General features: G+C 36.9%; 2 protein-coding genes across 2 annotated transcripts; one reads left to right on the plus strand and one right to left on the minus strand.

The window, feature by feature from the left end:
* Nucleotides 1-3,587: 3,587 nt before the first annotated feature.
* On the plus strand, nt 3,588-4,572 carry LOC108832142 (transcription factor bHLH146-like). Its single transcript, XM_018605639.2, has one exon. It carries the CDS (start codon nt 3,813-3,815, stop codon nt 4,299-4,301), a length of 489 nt encoding a protein of 162 aa, XP_018461141.1. The 5' UTR covers nt 3,588-3,812; the 3' UTR covers nt 4,302-4,572.
* A 924-nt stretch (nt 4,573-5,496) lies between these two features.
* On the minus strand, nt 5,497-10,476 carry LOC108832141 (ATPase 2, plasma membrane-type-like). Its single transcript, XM_057003898.1, has 12 exons — nt 10,288-10,476; nt 9,282-9,401; nt 8,960-9,196; nt 8,104-8,865; nt 7,789-8,016; nt 7,554-7,698; nt 7,312-7,476; nt 6,870-7,223; nt 6,616-6,776; nt 6,356-6,529; nt 5,908-6,272; nt 5,497-5,818 (listed from the first exon to the last, which is right to left on the minus strand). The coding sequence occupies exons 1-12, from the start codon at nt 10,327-10,329 to the stop codon at nt 5,725-5,727; spliced, it is 2,847 nt and encodes a 948-aa protein (XP_056859878.1). The 5' UTR covers nt 10,330-10,476; the 3' UTR covers nt 5,497-5,724.
* Between the last annotated feature and the right edge of the window lie 3,308 nt (nt 10,477-13,784).

The following is a 13,784-nucleotide window of genomic DNA, read 5'->3' on the forward strand; positions in this document are numbered from 1 at the left end:
TATTTTTTGCTGGAAGGTTGAAGAATCACTGGTTTAGGTGGTCCTTGTTTTAGGAGGGTGGTTATAATACTGTAATCCACGGTTTTATATTATTGATGAGGACACTACGTCAGACCAGAAGTTGAGACTTCAGGTGGAGCTGTTGACGAAACGGCTGATATAGTTGCTGACGTAGATGTTGAACAAGGTGACACTGCATCAGACCGGAAGTTGAGACTTCAGGTGGAGCTGTTGACGAAACAGCTGACATAGTTGTTGATGCAGATGTTGAGCAAGGTGAAAGTCTTGAAGGATGTCAGTTAGGAATGGACAGAGTATGAAGAAGAACAGTGCCACCTGCACAGTACTCTGAATCCGAGGATGTAGCAGGTTTTATGCTATATGTAGCTGATGAGGTATGTGTTGAAGAACTTCGAGACAATCATGGAGCGATGAGCAGCAAAATAAATTGGTCAATGGGATGAATCATGGGGGTGAAGAGATGACTTCACTGGATAAGAACCAAACCTGGAAGCTTGTGAGAAGGCCTGAGAAGCGTGAAGCGATTGGCTGCAAGTGGATGTGTTAAACTGAAATCTGGTACAACTGGTGTTGAGAAGCCTGGATTCAAGGCTTGGTTAAGTTGCAAAGGGATATTCTCAGAGAAAGGGAATTGATTATCAAGATGTGTTCTCACCCATCGTGAGACATGTATCTGTGAGGTTTTCTGCTACAGAGAACTTTGACTTTGTGCAACTTGGTGTAAACCGGCCTTTCTTCATGGAGTATTTGAAGAATGGATTTACATGAAGCAACCAGAAGGATTTCAGCTTGATGGAAGAGAAGATCACGTGTGTCTACTTCATAAGAGGAGTATGTCAACACCTGCTGGTGTACACTTCAGAGCGTCTGCTGTAGTAGATGATGAAGCAGAGATGAATGGATGATATTCCATGTACGAGGTGTGATCTGTTGTATGGGTTGGTTAGCAGGTTTATGAGTAAGTCTGGGATGGTTCATTGGACTGCGTGGGAGTTGAGATACCTCACGGGAACACAAGATCAGACTATGCTTCAGAGAAGAATGAAGTGTTTATGGTTGAAAGATTTTGTGATTCGGATCTTTTGCTCCTGTTTTTGGACAAAATATTGTTGATCTCGGATTATGTTTACATGGCTGGTGGTGATACAATCAGCTGGAGATCAAGACTACAAACTGTAGTGACTCTGTCAACGACTAAAGCGGAGTGTATGGCGCTGGTTGGAGGTGTCATAGAAGTGGCGCTGGTAGGAGGTGTCATGGAAGGAATGTGGTTAAAAGTGGCTTAGTGTAAGAGCTTGGATTCAAGCAAGACACGGTGAAGATATCGTGTGACTCTCAACGTTCATTGTTTCCAGTAAATAACAATGTGGATCGTGAGAAGGCTAAGCACGTCAGTAGAAAGGTGCACTTCATCAAGGATATTGCTCAAGGGTGATGCAAGTGTGTAGAAGTTAAATACTTCAAGGGATCCTGCTGATATTGTAACCAAGGTGGTTCCTGAGTTTGAGGAAGCTGTTAAATTTCTTGGGATGGTCGAGAGCATCGACTTCATCTGGTAAAGCACGAGTTTGCTTAACCTAAGTAGTGGATCATGTTTGATGTCATCAAGGTGGAGTTTGTTGGGATTCGAGACTACTTAAGAGACTACCTCAGGAATTACGTCAGCGAATACTTCAGGGACTTCGTCAGGATTTGGTGATGGAAATCAAACAAGATCGCATAACTTAAACCAAGACAAGGACGTCATATTAGGAAAATGAAATATCACTTTATTTAAGGTGATATGTTCCTGGAAATATTACTTTCATGAAGATATGGAAGTTGCAAGTATTTTGGAATATTTCCTAATAGGTTTATGGAAAGGGGTGAATGCCCTAATCCAACTAGGTTAATGTAATAAACTCCTACTATATAAGAGGAGCTCGTGTGCACTCTTCTCTGGAACCTTGGCAAGGTCCGAAAGGTCCAAAAGTGACCAAGCAAGCCGGCTTGTGGCTTGTGTGTGAGAGAGAGAGAGGTGCTATGTCTTTGTACTTGAGATTATAGTGAATTGCCTCATTGCCAGGCCCCAGGGACGTAACCACGTTTAGGTGAACCCTGGGATATCAAATTCTTGTGTCTATCTTCTATAATTCCGTGTTCTTCTTCTGTTCTCCATAGATCTACATACTCATGCTTTCTAACGTACTACGACAAGTGCATCAGAAAGTGCTTCAGCGAGTTTGTGTGGTGAGTTTTCCCAACACCCGGTCTTCTTTCCAGAGATTTGATCGAGTTCTCATTCTTCACGTTTCTCAGTTGGCGTCTCATAGTGTTTTTGTGGTAGTCTCGATTTCTGCATTTCTAATTGAATATTATAGAACTAAAGTTTTGTTTTCTGGTATATGAAGTTTAAATTCTTTGTTTTTAATCACTTGCGCTTATTCACTATGAGAAATTCCTGGTTTCGTAGTCTCTTCATCAAAAACCCGTATGAAGTATTCGTTGTGATGTTGGCTCTTAATCTTGTTTTTTGGGCTTTTTTCCTCGTTATCAACATGCATTGTAGTTTAAGTTTGTATAATTTTTTTTTCCTTGTTTGGGTTCTGCTTCCGGAAAACTTGTTTCTGCCGGCTTAGACTCCGGGTTAATCCTGCTTTGGTTATACGTTATGCATCTCTTTTGGTATAATATTGTATGTTTGATATAATTTTCTTTTAATGTTAAAAGAAGTCAGGAAGTTGTGTCAGTTAGATTTTAATCTCCATAAAATATGTATACACCATAAGAATTTAAGGAAATAAATTTCAAATTTGGATATATATTAATGTTTTGCACCTCAGGTGACCGGTTGAACTACCACTATTGATACATATGTATAAATATATATAATAATTTTTATAGTAAATTACCATGCATCTGCTTTTAGCACACAAGAAAATCTACATCCAAAGATTGCAAAAGAGGGAGGGAGATCTATAGACTATGAAATGTTTCGGTAGAATTACGTAGACTGATCCAAATTAGGGAAATTCAAAGGACATATACACATGCATATATATACAATCTGGGGTGTATGTGTGAGTGGGTGTGTATATGAGTGAGAGAGGGGGCTAGAGGGTGCTATGAAGAAAGGAACATGTGAAGGCATTAAGAGAAGGTGGGGTTTTATATTGATGTCTTGTTCTTGGAATGGAGCCACATGTTTAGGAGGGACTCTCAATGCGCCTCTTTTAGGGGTAGTTGTGATGCAGCCAAATAAGAGCCCTTGCATGTGACTCCATGTGTTTTTTCATCCCTCACCCATATTATTCCCTTCTTCGTCGACTGCTCTCTTTATAAATTATAATGCCTATATATATACACTTTTACATAATTACCTACATGTAATATTATTATTTATTGTGATGTTCTTTCTATATTGTTTCGGTTGCATATCAGTTGACGGTAGGAACTAGGAATGATAATATTCCATATCGTTGTTTCAGAAAAAGATTACTTCCAAGTATTGCCACTAACTAGTACTTTCAATTCCTAGTAATATATTGTGTTTTGTACCGGAAAGAAAAAGTAGTAGCCCTCACTTACATTTTTTTTTTGTAACAGCCCTGACTAACATATAACCTCATTTATGAATACAATGAAAATTAACTTCACAATACGTTCCACAAATGACATTTATCATCAGCCATTGTAACATTCAAACAAAGATAGGACCCACTCCTCTTTCTCTATCGCATTCATATTAGTTTTCTATATATGTAAGCTTCTTCCTTGTATACTTTTCCTTTGTAGCAAGAATAATTTCTCATATGGAGAGGCAAATCATAAACAAGAAGAAACGAGTGTTCTCTGTTGAACCAAACAAGATACCCCCTAGTGAAGTCTTCAGGAGGAAATACACAAGCCACTTAGTTCCTGCACTCAAGAAGCTCAACATGAACAAGAACTCTCCACAAATCAACCAACTAAGCGTGAAGCATGAAGTAGACATGGCTTTGGCTTTGTCTGCTCAAGAATTTTCATGGAGCCGCTTCTTGCTACAGAAGCTATCGTCCTCGAACAATCCAACCACTACCAGTTCTTCGTCCAATGGAATTCGTATTCAAGAAAGATCCGGTAAAGAAGGTGGAGGAGACGAAGATGGAGAGACAGAGGAGAAACTGAGGGAATTGCAGAAGCTTTTGCCAGGTGGAGAAGAGATGAATGTGGAAGAAATGTTGAGTGAGATTGGCAATTACATTAAGTGTCTTGAGTTGCAAACGATTGCTCTTAAGTCGATTGTTCAAGATACTACTTGACTTTAAGTTTTAGCTTGTAATTTTAGTTTGTTTTGGTGTGTTATCCTTTAGCTAAACTCATCTATCTAGTTTTATTATCTCTCGTTTTCTATAAGCTCGAGAGCATATGCATTATAGTGGTTTTATTCTTCTTCTCATAATTAATACTCCCTCCATTTCGTTTTAGAGTAGAATTTTTGTTTCAAAATAAGTGTCGTTTTCGGTTTTTAATACAAATTTATTGATAATATTCTCTACTATATTTTTCTATTGGTTGATATATGGTTAGGTCTATTGGTAATAGTATTTTTATTTTGAAAATATGTAAAATTAAATGTTTTCTTAATATGTGTGTATAAACCGAGAACGACAAGTAATATGAAACGAAGGGAGTATGGTTTAGAAAATAGCTTAAATATAGTACCGGGCGTTAATGAATAAAAATCCTTATGGATATCGATCCAAAAATATGATATCGTTGGTTGTAATGCCGAATGGACTGTTTGTACCCATGTATAATCCCCTTATGTTGTCTTTGTTCCTGTATTTTAGTGCCTTTAATGTTCTAATCATTTTAAGCTGTCAAACATGTGTATATGGTGTTTACCATGCATTGTTTTACAGTTTTCCTCGTTGATTCAAAATTTGTGAACTTTCAACTTTAACGGGGAAAAAACTACTGTTTATTTTCAATCTGTTAAACATATATATGCAATCAGCAGTAATTACAAGCACACCATTTCTGAGTAAATAAATTAATACTAAAAAAATGGAAAACCAAAAAAAAGGCAGAAAATTTATCTAAGATAAGAGGAAAGTCAGATGACATCATGTAACTATGCCTGTCATGATTTGAAGTCATCATCCATATCTATGCACGTGTCTACAACTCACCACACTCATCCAAATCTTCTCTTAAGATTCTAGCCGTACACCAGACAACTCGTCTCATGTCATGTTTTAATTGGGATTGATTTTCGACTCCGTGGGAACATTACAAAACAAACACTTATATAGATTGATTATTTCCCATTTTAAATTTAAAATACTTTATTGTGGTGAACCTTCTCTTCTTTGCTGTCCTTGTCCATAAAAGCTTTTCTGTATTTGTTCGTAGTAGAGAAAGCTACGAATTTGATTTAAGGAAAAAGAAGATTAATATTACATAGGCTCGTAGAATAAGAGCAAAGTAGAGAGTGTTGAGTAAAATGCCAAATATAAAAGCATGTCTTGATTCTTCTAAAGGAGGTTGGTTACATATCAGAGAAACAAGAACACTAACAATAGGAATTGGGGAAGAGTTATGGCAATAAACAAAGATCTCTCTCTCCCTATGCAAACAATAACCTTAAGATGTGTTGAAGAATAAGAAAAAACAAAAACAAGGTGGGATAAAAAAGGATCAAATCACATGTTTGGTATCTTCTTTTTCTTTGCTTGCGACTTAGACAGTGTAGTGTCCGGGAGTTTCAATGTCCAAACCCTTTAGCTTCACGACGGATTCAACATGTCCCTTGAGTGTGTGCAGCTCCCTAAGCCTGTTGTTTAAAAATATACAAATCATTCTGTTAGTGTTCAGTTCCAATCAAAGAGTGTTAAATACTTTTTAAGGAATGATTATTTTTACCTAGCGATCTCAGCTCTCTTCTTGGCTTGCTCTGCAATCTCAGACAACTCTCTGTAACCTCCTTGCTCAGGAATGATGTTAACAGGCTCTTTTGGCTGCAAACCGTGAAGTGTCCTCTGAGCAACTGCCCATTGAGCCTCCCTCTCTTCTTTTCCAAAATCTTTCTTGTTAGTTAAAGCAACCCTGTTCTCAAACAAGTTGAGCCAAGCCTTTCCACTCAAGATGTATCTAATGGCAAACTTGAAAATGTCCTGTGGGACGTATGTTACAATACTGTATATCCAGATCACTCCAGCCCATCCCCATCCAATACCCTTAACCTTTGCAAACTCCCAGTTGGCGTACACAGCAATCAAAGTAGCAACCTGCATTTGTCAAGGATCCAATGAATTAAAAAAAACATGTTTGGTTTAAGAAGAAACCCTTGGGAGATATGATGATCTTTTACCAGTTGTGCAACGACAAAAGCAACCATCAGTAATACTCCAGGACGTTCAACAAAGGACCAACTCCTTGATCTTGTGACAAAGATCAGAGCCTGACTAATGATACTAACTTGCAGATACACCGCACCCATTAGCTCATTGTTATTGTCTCTGATAGACCTCACACCAAACTTGTCCTGTGAATCCAAAAGTAAAAAGTTTAGTCCACACTCTAAAACACTAAGTAGTGAATGTATGAACAGCTCCCAGTTATATTAAGTACCGAGAAAAAGTCGGTTTTGTGTGCCAGCCAGAAGAAAATAACACTCATGATGGCTTGGTAGGTTCCAAGCACAACTCCAGTAGCGAAAATCTCTCTAAGTTTCCAGCTATCAGGTGTGGGAGATGGCTTGACTCTGTCCTTTGAGATAGTCATGATGGTACCTATATAGCAACACACGTAAGATAAAGAGTTAGTTAACTTGTTAATAAAATAAGATGCTTTATCATACAAAAAAGAGTCAGTTTGTTGCTTACCATCGTTAAGAATGGCAATGATCAGAACCATGAATGCTGAGAAGTCAAACTCCCATATGAGAGCAATGAGCATGAAACCAAGAACGATACGGATTGTGATCGAGACTGCATAGATGGTGTAGTTCTTCATCCTCTGGAAAATAGCTCTGCTGGTTAGGACAGCACTGATGATAACGCTGAGTCCTGGCTCAGTGAGAACGATATCTGAGGCACCACGAGCAGCATCGGTAGCATCATCCACAGCGATACCAATGTCAGCCTTCTTCAAAGCAGGAGCGTCGTTGACACCATCACCAGTCATTCCAACAATATGCTTCCTCTCCTGCAACTTCTTGACGATCTCATACTTGTGCTCTGCATATATCCAAAACAATGAAGCTTAGACCTAGCATAAGTACACAACGTCCTTTGCAATGAACAATAAGTCCAAAACGTTATTAACCTGGGAAGACTCCAGCAAATCCATCAGCCTTTTCGATAAGCTCCTCAACGGGGATGGAAGCAAGGTTTGCGTCCTTGTGGTTTCCAAGAAGAGCAGAAGACGGGTACATGTTTGTTCCCATTCCAAGTCTGCGACCAGTCTCCTTCCCAATAGCAAGTTGGTCACCTGGCCACATACAAGAGAAATGTTAAGGGAGGAAAATGTAAAAAAGTATATAGTAATGGTTAAGTATTGTTTATTACCAGTGATCATCTTGACATTAACACCAAGGTTCAAAGCTCTTCTGATGGTTTCAGCACTGTCATGTCTTGGAGGATCAAAAAGTGGCAACAAACCAACAAACTCCCATGGTCCACCTGGGCTTTCCTTTGTTTTCTCAGGAACAACCTAAATAAGATATGAGAACAGTTAAAGCATTTGTTTCCACGCAGAGAAGAAGTTTGAATACAAAATAGTATCAGTGGCTAAAACAAGTACCTGGCGAGCAACAGCCAAGGACCTGAGACCACGCTCTGCATACTTATCGATAATGCTGAGCACCCTCTTGCTAAGGTCACTGTTGGCTTTGGCAAGTTCGAGGATCTGCTCAGGAGCACCTTTGCTGACTCTGTGCCAGTTACCACTTGAATCTATGTAAGTCAAAGCAGTTCTCTTATCAGTAGGGTTGAATGGAAGGAAGTGAACCTCCCTGATTCCAGCTCTAGCCTGCGAAAAAAACAAATCAAAACATAAGAACTTGTTTCTTGCACAAAAATTGTAATACAAACGAGAAAGTGTTTATATTATATATACCTCCTTTGGATCAGCAAGCATACCAACCATGGCTGCATCAATGGCATCCTGGTTCTCAATTCTTGAGGCCATAGCCGCAAACAACAGAACCTGGTCTTTCTCCACACCCTTGCAGAAAACCTCAACCAAGTTTTTATCCACACTCAGTTTGTTGAGAGTCAGCGTTCCTGTTTTGTCACTGCACAAGACATCCATACCCGCCATCTCCTCAATGGCAGTCATACGCTTGGTGATGGCACCTTGCTGAGCAAGCTTGTGAGAGCCAATAGCCATGGTGACAGACAAGACCGTGGGCATAGCAATGGGGATACCACCGATCAACAGGACCAAGAGATTGTCAATACCATCTCTGTACTTTCTGCGCTGGATAGGGTACATGACGATGATCTCAATCACCATACCGATGGCGATGGAGCAGATACAGAAGTTACCAATGGCTGTGAGAACCTTCTGGAAATGTCCAACTTGGTTTGTGCTGTCCACAAGGTGAGCAGCTTTGCCAAAGAAAGTGTGGACACCAGTGGCGATGACAATGGCCTCAATCTCTCCTTGTTTACAGGTCGAGCCAGAGAAGACTTCTTGTCCAGGGTGCCTGGTCACAGGGAGGGACTCTCCGGTAAGAGCAGACTGGTCCACCTTTAAAGGATCACCTTCAAGAAGACGACAATCGGCAGGGATGATGTCACCGAGCTTGATGCTGACGATGTCTCCTGGGACAAGAATTGCAGCTTCTTGTTCACTCCATTTCCCATCCCTAAGAACCTGACAAAACAGAGAAGCATCACAATAACAACATTAGCTTCTAGAAGAAACATTTGATTCACAAAGTGTTTCTCTTATGATGACAAAAACAAACCTTGGTTTTAGGAGCAAGACCAGCCATGAGAGCAGCAGCGGCGTTACCAGCATTGTTCTCTTCGATGAAACTGATGGTAGAGTTGATGACAAGAAGACAGATGATACCAACAAAGTCCTGCCAATCCGGAGGCCTACCATCACCGTTAGCCAAAGCAATAGCCATGATCGCAGCAGCTTCCATCACCCATGAGAGTGGATTCCACATGAACCCCAAGAACTTGAGGATTTTGCTTTCCTGTAAAATTGTTTTCGTTTGACAAAGTCAGTAACCAAAAACAACAACTAAAAATGTTATGTCTGAAAAGCAGCAAAGGTTAAACCTTTTTCTCTTCGAGCTTGTTGGGGCCAAAGATCTGAATCCTCTCTTCCCCTTCTTGGGTCGTTAAACCTTCCTTGGTACATTTCAGCTGCTGGAAAACTTCCTCGATGGGAATCTTCTCCTGTAAAGTCAAAGCAAGTTTCGATCAGAGATGTAAATCAGACAACAAGATCAGTCCTAGATCTTCAAGAAAGGAGCAACCTTTTGATCTAATCAGATCATGTAAATCGTTAAAAGAGATCCTATATAGTTTCATATAATCAGAGATTGACTAGCTCGTTGTGACAGCGAAAGGTTAAAAGACACAACCTGTGTTGTCCCCAAAAAATAAAAAAAAATTCACAAAGTTACGTCTGCACAAAAGATGCGTTGTTTTGATTGCTTCAAAGACAGAGAAATTAAAACGTACCACGGAAAAGGTACATAAAAACTTTAAAAAAACAAAACGAATCTCAACTTCTTTGTTTACAGAAAATTGTAGTCATAAACCTCCTTTTTAAAAAAAAAAATTAATTAATTTATATGATTTCGTTGTCCTAGCCAATTAAAAAAAAGTGATAAGTATTATACACTACTGGTAGAGTTAGAACAAAAAATAAAATAAAAGACAAAAACATGTGCACAAGTAGTAGATTGGACTTTATTGAAACGTAGCCCAGCTCCACCACTAAAACGAAACTTTATACTCTTATCTTTTTGTATGACCATTCACATGCGTAGATCTACTTTTTTCTCTTATGAACAAACTCTACATGTTAAACAATATGTAATCTTTTTGCTTATGGTTTATATAAAAAGGTATTATTAAGTCCTGAATCATCCTAATAATTTCACAGATTTTAATTTAAAGTTGTTTTCCTTGGAAAATCCGGAAGAAAAACAGAACATGTCAGGAAAAAACATTTAAGCATAGAGAGACAGAACATGTAATCTCCACACAGTTTACAGATCTATAATCTCACTGAAGCAAAGAAAAAAAAATGGTGAATTAAAATTTAATTTTTTACCAGATCAACAGTCTCGTTCTTGATATCCTCGAGACTCGACATCTCTCTTCACTGAAAAAAAAGAACCCTCCAAACGGCGGCGGTGGCGGAGTAGCACTTTAAAACGACAGCTGTATCCGCCGTTTCACTCGATCATATATGGAGGAGAGGAAGGGAGGATTAGGTGAAGCGAGCTATCTGTTGCAGAGCCCATCCGGAGTCCTCTTTTTATACCACTCAAAACGACGAATTTCTCCACCGTTTGGTTTGTTGTGGGCCCCTCCCCAACAAGTAGTAGTAATCTCCGTTTGTTACCCCTGAAAAAAATGATTCTGATTTATCTCTCCTCTCTTTAATTTTTTTATTTCTTTTTTCTTGGCTCTTAACCCTTTGACCGTTGATTATTATTGCCTTTTGGTATCGTTCAAATTCTTCTCATTAACCAAATCAGGGAGTATCATATATATATCTATCTACGTGGGTCAATTATTCACAAAATTTGTGGAAATAAACTTATTAATTTCGGTGTGATCCCAATTTTCCACCATGGATTATTTTTATCTTTTAGTATTATTATATACATAAATAGGAGTTGCAAGATTTTCTTTTGATATTTTCTGTTTAATATTTTGATATGAGTTATTCTTGGGTTCACCCCTATGGTGAACCTTTAGGTTCACCAACCAATAGAAACTTGTCATTTTAGATTCAGTATCTTTTAATTAAGGAAATAAATAATTTGTCAAATTATATTATTTTTTTCAAAATAAAATTTAAAAATAAATAAAAACAGTATATAAAAACGAATTAAAAAAATTGATGTTGTCAACAAAACACTAACCCTAAACTCTAATACTAAACCCTAAACTCTAATCATAAACCATAAACCCTTGAAAAAACACTAAACATGTTGTCAACAAAACACTAAACTCTAAACTCTAATCCTAAACCCTAAACCCTTGGGTAAACTCTAAACCTTTGGGTGCATAAAGCATAAGTAAAGAAAGAGAGAGCATGTACTTAGCACAAGTACTCAAGGATCAATGGCGTAGCTGAGCATACCGCGGCGGGTCTAATTGTATCAATAAGGAAGGAGATTTTTGGTTTTATTGCTCCCGTTTTCTCACATCTGCGCTCGTCGGCCCAGTTTTTCGTAATGAAGTGCGGGACTTTTCCGCTATAATTCAAAGGCGTTCATCGAAAACTTTAACCCTTAGAAAAACACTAAACATTTGGATAAATTCTAAACTATAAATCTTAAACACTAAACTCCAAATCTTATAAATAAATATTTTTTAAAATAATCTTTATTGAGAACTATTGTTATTTTTATTTATTTAATCTTTTTATTTATTTTAAAAGCATAATATAATTTGGCAAGTTATTTTTGTTTCCTTAATTAAAAGATACTAGATTTTTTTTTTTTGGTCAAAATTAAAAGATACTAGATTTAAAATAACAATTTTCTATTGGTTGGTGAACCTTCTTAAAGGTGAACCCATGAAAAAGTCTTTTGATATTTATAAATCTATGGTATAAGTGTAAAACTTATGAAAATGGATCTTTTTCTGTAAACCTGTTATAAAAATGGATCCTAAAAGAGTAAGTGGTAGCTTATAAGAGAAAGTTGATTTGCAGAATATCTTTTGATATTTTAAAAGATCCAAAGAGTTATTCCTCCCAGTGAAATAGTGAATCATTACATTACGTCAGGAAATAAATAATTAGACAGAAGGCAAAATACGTCTTGGTGCTTAATGTATACTCTTATTAATTATTTTTCTCCTGCCACCTATTTGGTTCTATGTATATTATTCTATCTATTTTTTCTGAAACTTTCAACTAGAAATATATATATTTTAAAAAATGGTTGAGGTCCGTATGTCTAGTTCTAAAGAAATTTGGATTACTTCGACTTTGCTTTTCTTTTTATTTCTCAACCATACGACGACTAAATTATGGGCCATATTTCTCACATAATTTCTGCAAGTTTTGACAGAAGTTTCTGTTAGTTTATTCAGGGAGAAACTAGTTATATTTTATACTAATATTTTACAATTCTTATGTTTTTGCTTTTTATTATGCATATATTATACTTAATATTTTTTACCAAAATAATAATAATAATATCTTACAATTGTTAATTTTAGACGTTTCTTCCAACCTATAGTTAATTAACAGTTAAAATTTGCATGTGATCTTTTATATATCAATGTTATTTTAAAAAATTGATGTGAAATTCTAACATGTTTGCTGATATATACTGATTGTTTTATCGCCTGTGTTGAACGAAATTCTACCTTTTGAATTTTTTTTTGAACTAGTACTTTTCGAAATTGGTAATAAATATTTTTAGGATTACTCTAACCAAGTCAACGAATGAAACCATGATACTATATTAAATTTGTGATTATCATGATATTAAATTTGTGAATATCATGATATTCCCGATCAAACATAAATGGTAGTACATGAATTTGCATAAATCCCTTATATTAGTACTAATCTTTTAAGTTTTCAATTAGTAATTCTAATTGTGGATGGTGATTAAGTAGCGGGTCTAAGTATACCACGGTAAAACATGTTACTCAATATGTCGGATTCTGCGTTGACTAGGAATCAACTTGGATGGGTTTCAGAAATTAAATTATTGAGTATGTGGAATACTTCAATTTTCTATAGAGAAAATATATGCATTTATTAATAGTCGTGATTGTGGCCCAAACGGACGGTAATGAAAAAAATGGACCTTCCAAGGTGCATCATGGCAAGGTCAGCAACGGGAAGGATGCACATGTTGTTGATAGCATTTTATTTATAATTTCGGAAAATTAATTGAATAAATAATTTATAGTGTTAATTAAATTTGTTCCCTGTGAAAATTGACTTTTGATTGTTATGGGTCCCACAATAATAGAAGTTCGTCATTTATTCCTTACGTTTTTTAAGTTTTGAATAGGAGCAGCGGTGCAATTTCTAATAATACTTGAGATACTTACGAATAGCCAGACATAATCACTAGGCCAGTCCTAAACAATCACGGAGTTTACGGTCGCCCCAGTACATGATCGAAAACTCATTGTTGACCTTTTAAACACACATCTGCAAGACTGCAACCATTCATTTTTTTCAAAAACTGCCCTTTCATTTAAGTTAAAAGTCTTCATTTTGACTTGTTATTTTCCTCTCTTTGATTTGTCTCGGTTGTTTACAACCTGCACTGAAAAAAAAATCAGTTATTTTTTGCATATACTAGAGATTGACTTCATGATATATTAGATATATCGAAAATGTACAAAATACTTTTAAATATGGATCTCTATTATATGTAACAACGTGCCTAGCCGATTATTTGTCTAGCTCGAGTACTTCGTGAGATAATCTTTAAATCTTGATTAACTGACAATAATCATGGAACGCAGTTTATATAGCGGTGATCATTCCAAAAACCTAATAATTACTGTGAACATTATAGCTGATTGAAACAATGATAGAACGGACTATGAGCTTGCAATCAC

This window comes from Raphanus sativus, chromosome 2 (assembly GCF_000801105.2).
Source record: "Raphanus sativus cultivar WK10039 chromosome 2, ASM80110v3, whole genome shotgun sequence".
NCBI lineage: Eukaryota > Viridiplantae > Streptophyta > Magnoliopsida > Brassicales > Brassicaceae > Raphanus > Raphanus sativus.

What these genes read in the sequence shown, in the direction of transcription:
- LOC108832142 (XM_018605639.2), top strand. Translation starts at nt 3,813, where the DNA reads ATGGAGAGGCAAATCATAAACAAGAAGAAACGAGTGTTCTCTGTTGAA.
- LOC108832141 (XM_057003898.1), bottom strand. Translation starts at nt 10,329, where the DNA reads ATGTCGAGTCTCGAGGATATCAAGAACGAGACTGTTGATCTG. An exon ending in AGAACGAGACTGTTGATCTG is followed by an intron (nt 9,402 to 10,287) that starts GTAAAAAATTAA and finishes TTGACTTTACAG; the next exon opens with GAGAAGATTCCCATCGAGGA. An exon ending in ATTTGCTGGAGTCTTCCCAG is followed by an intron (nt 7,224 to 7,311) that starts GTTAATAACGTT and finishes GGATATATGCAG; the next exon opens with AGCACAAGTATGAGATCGTC.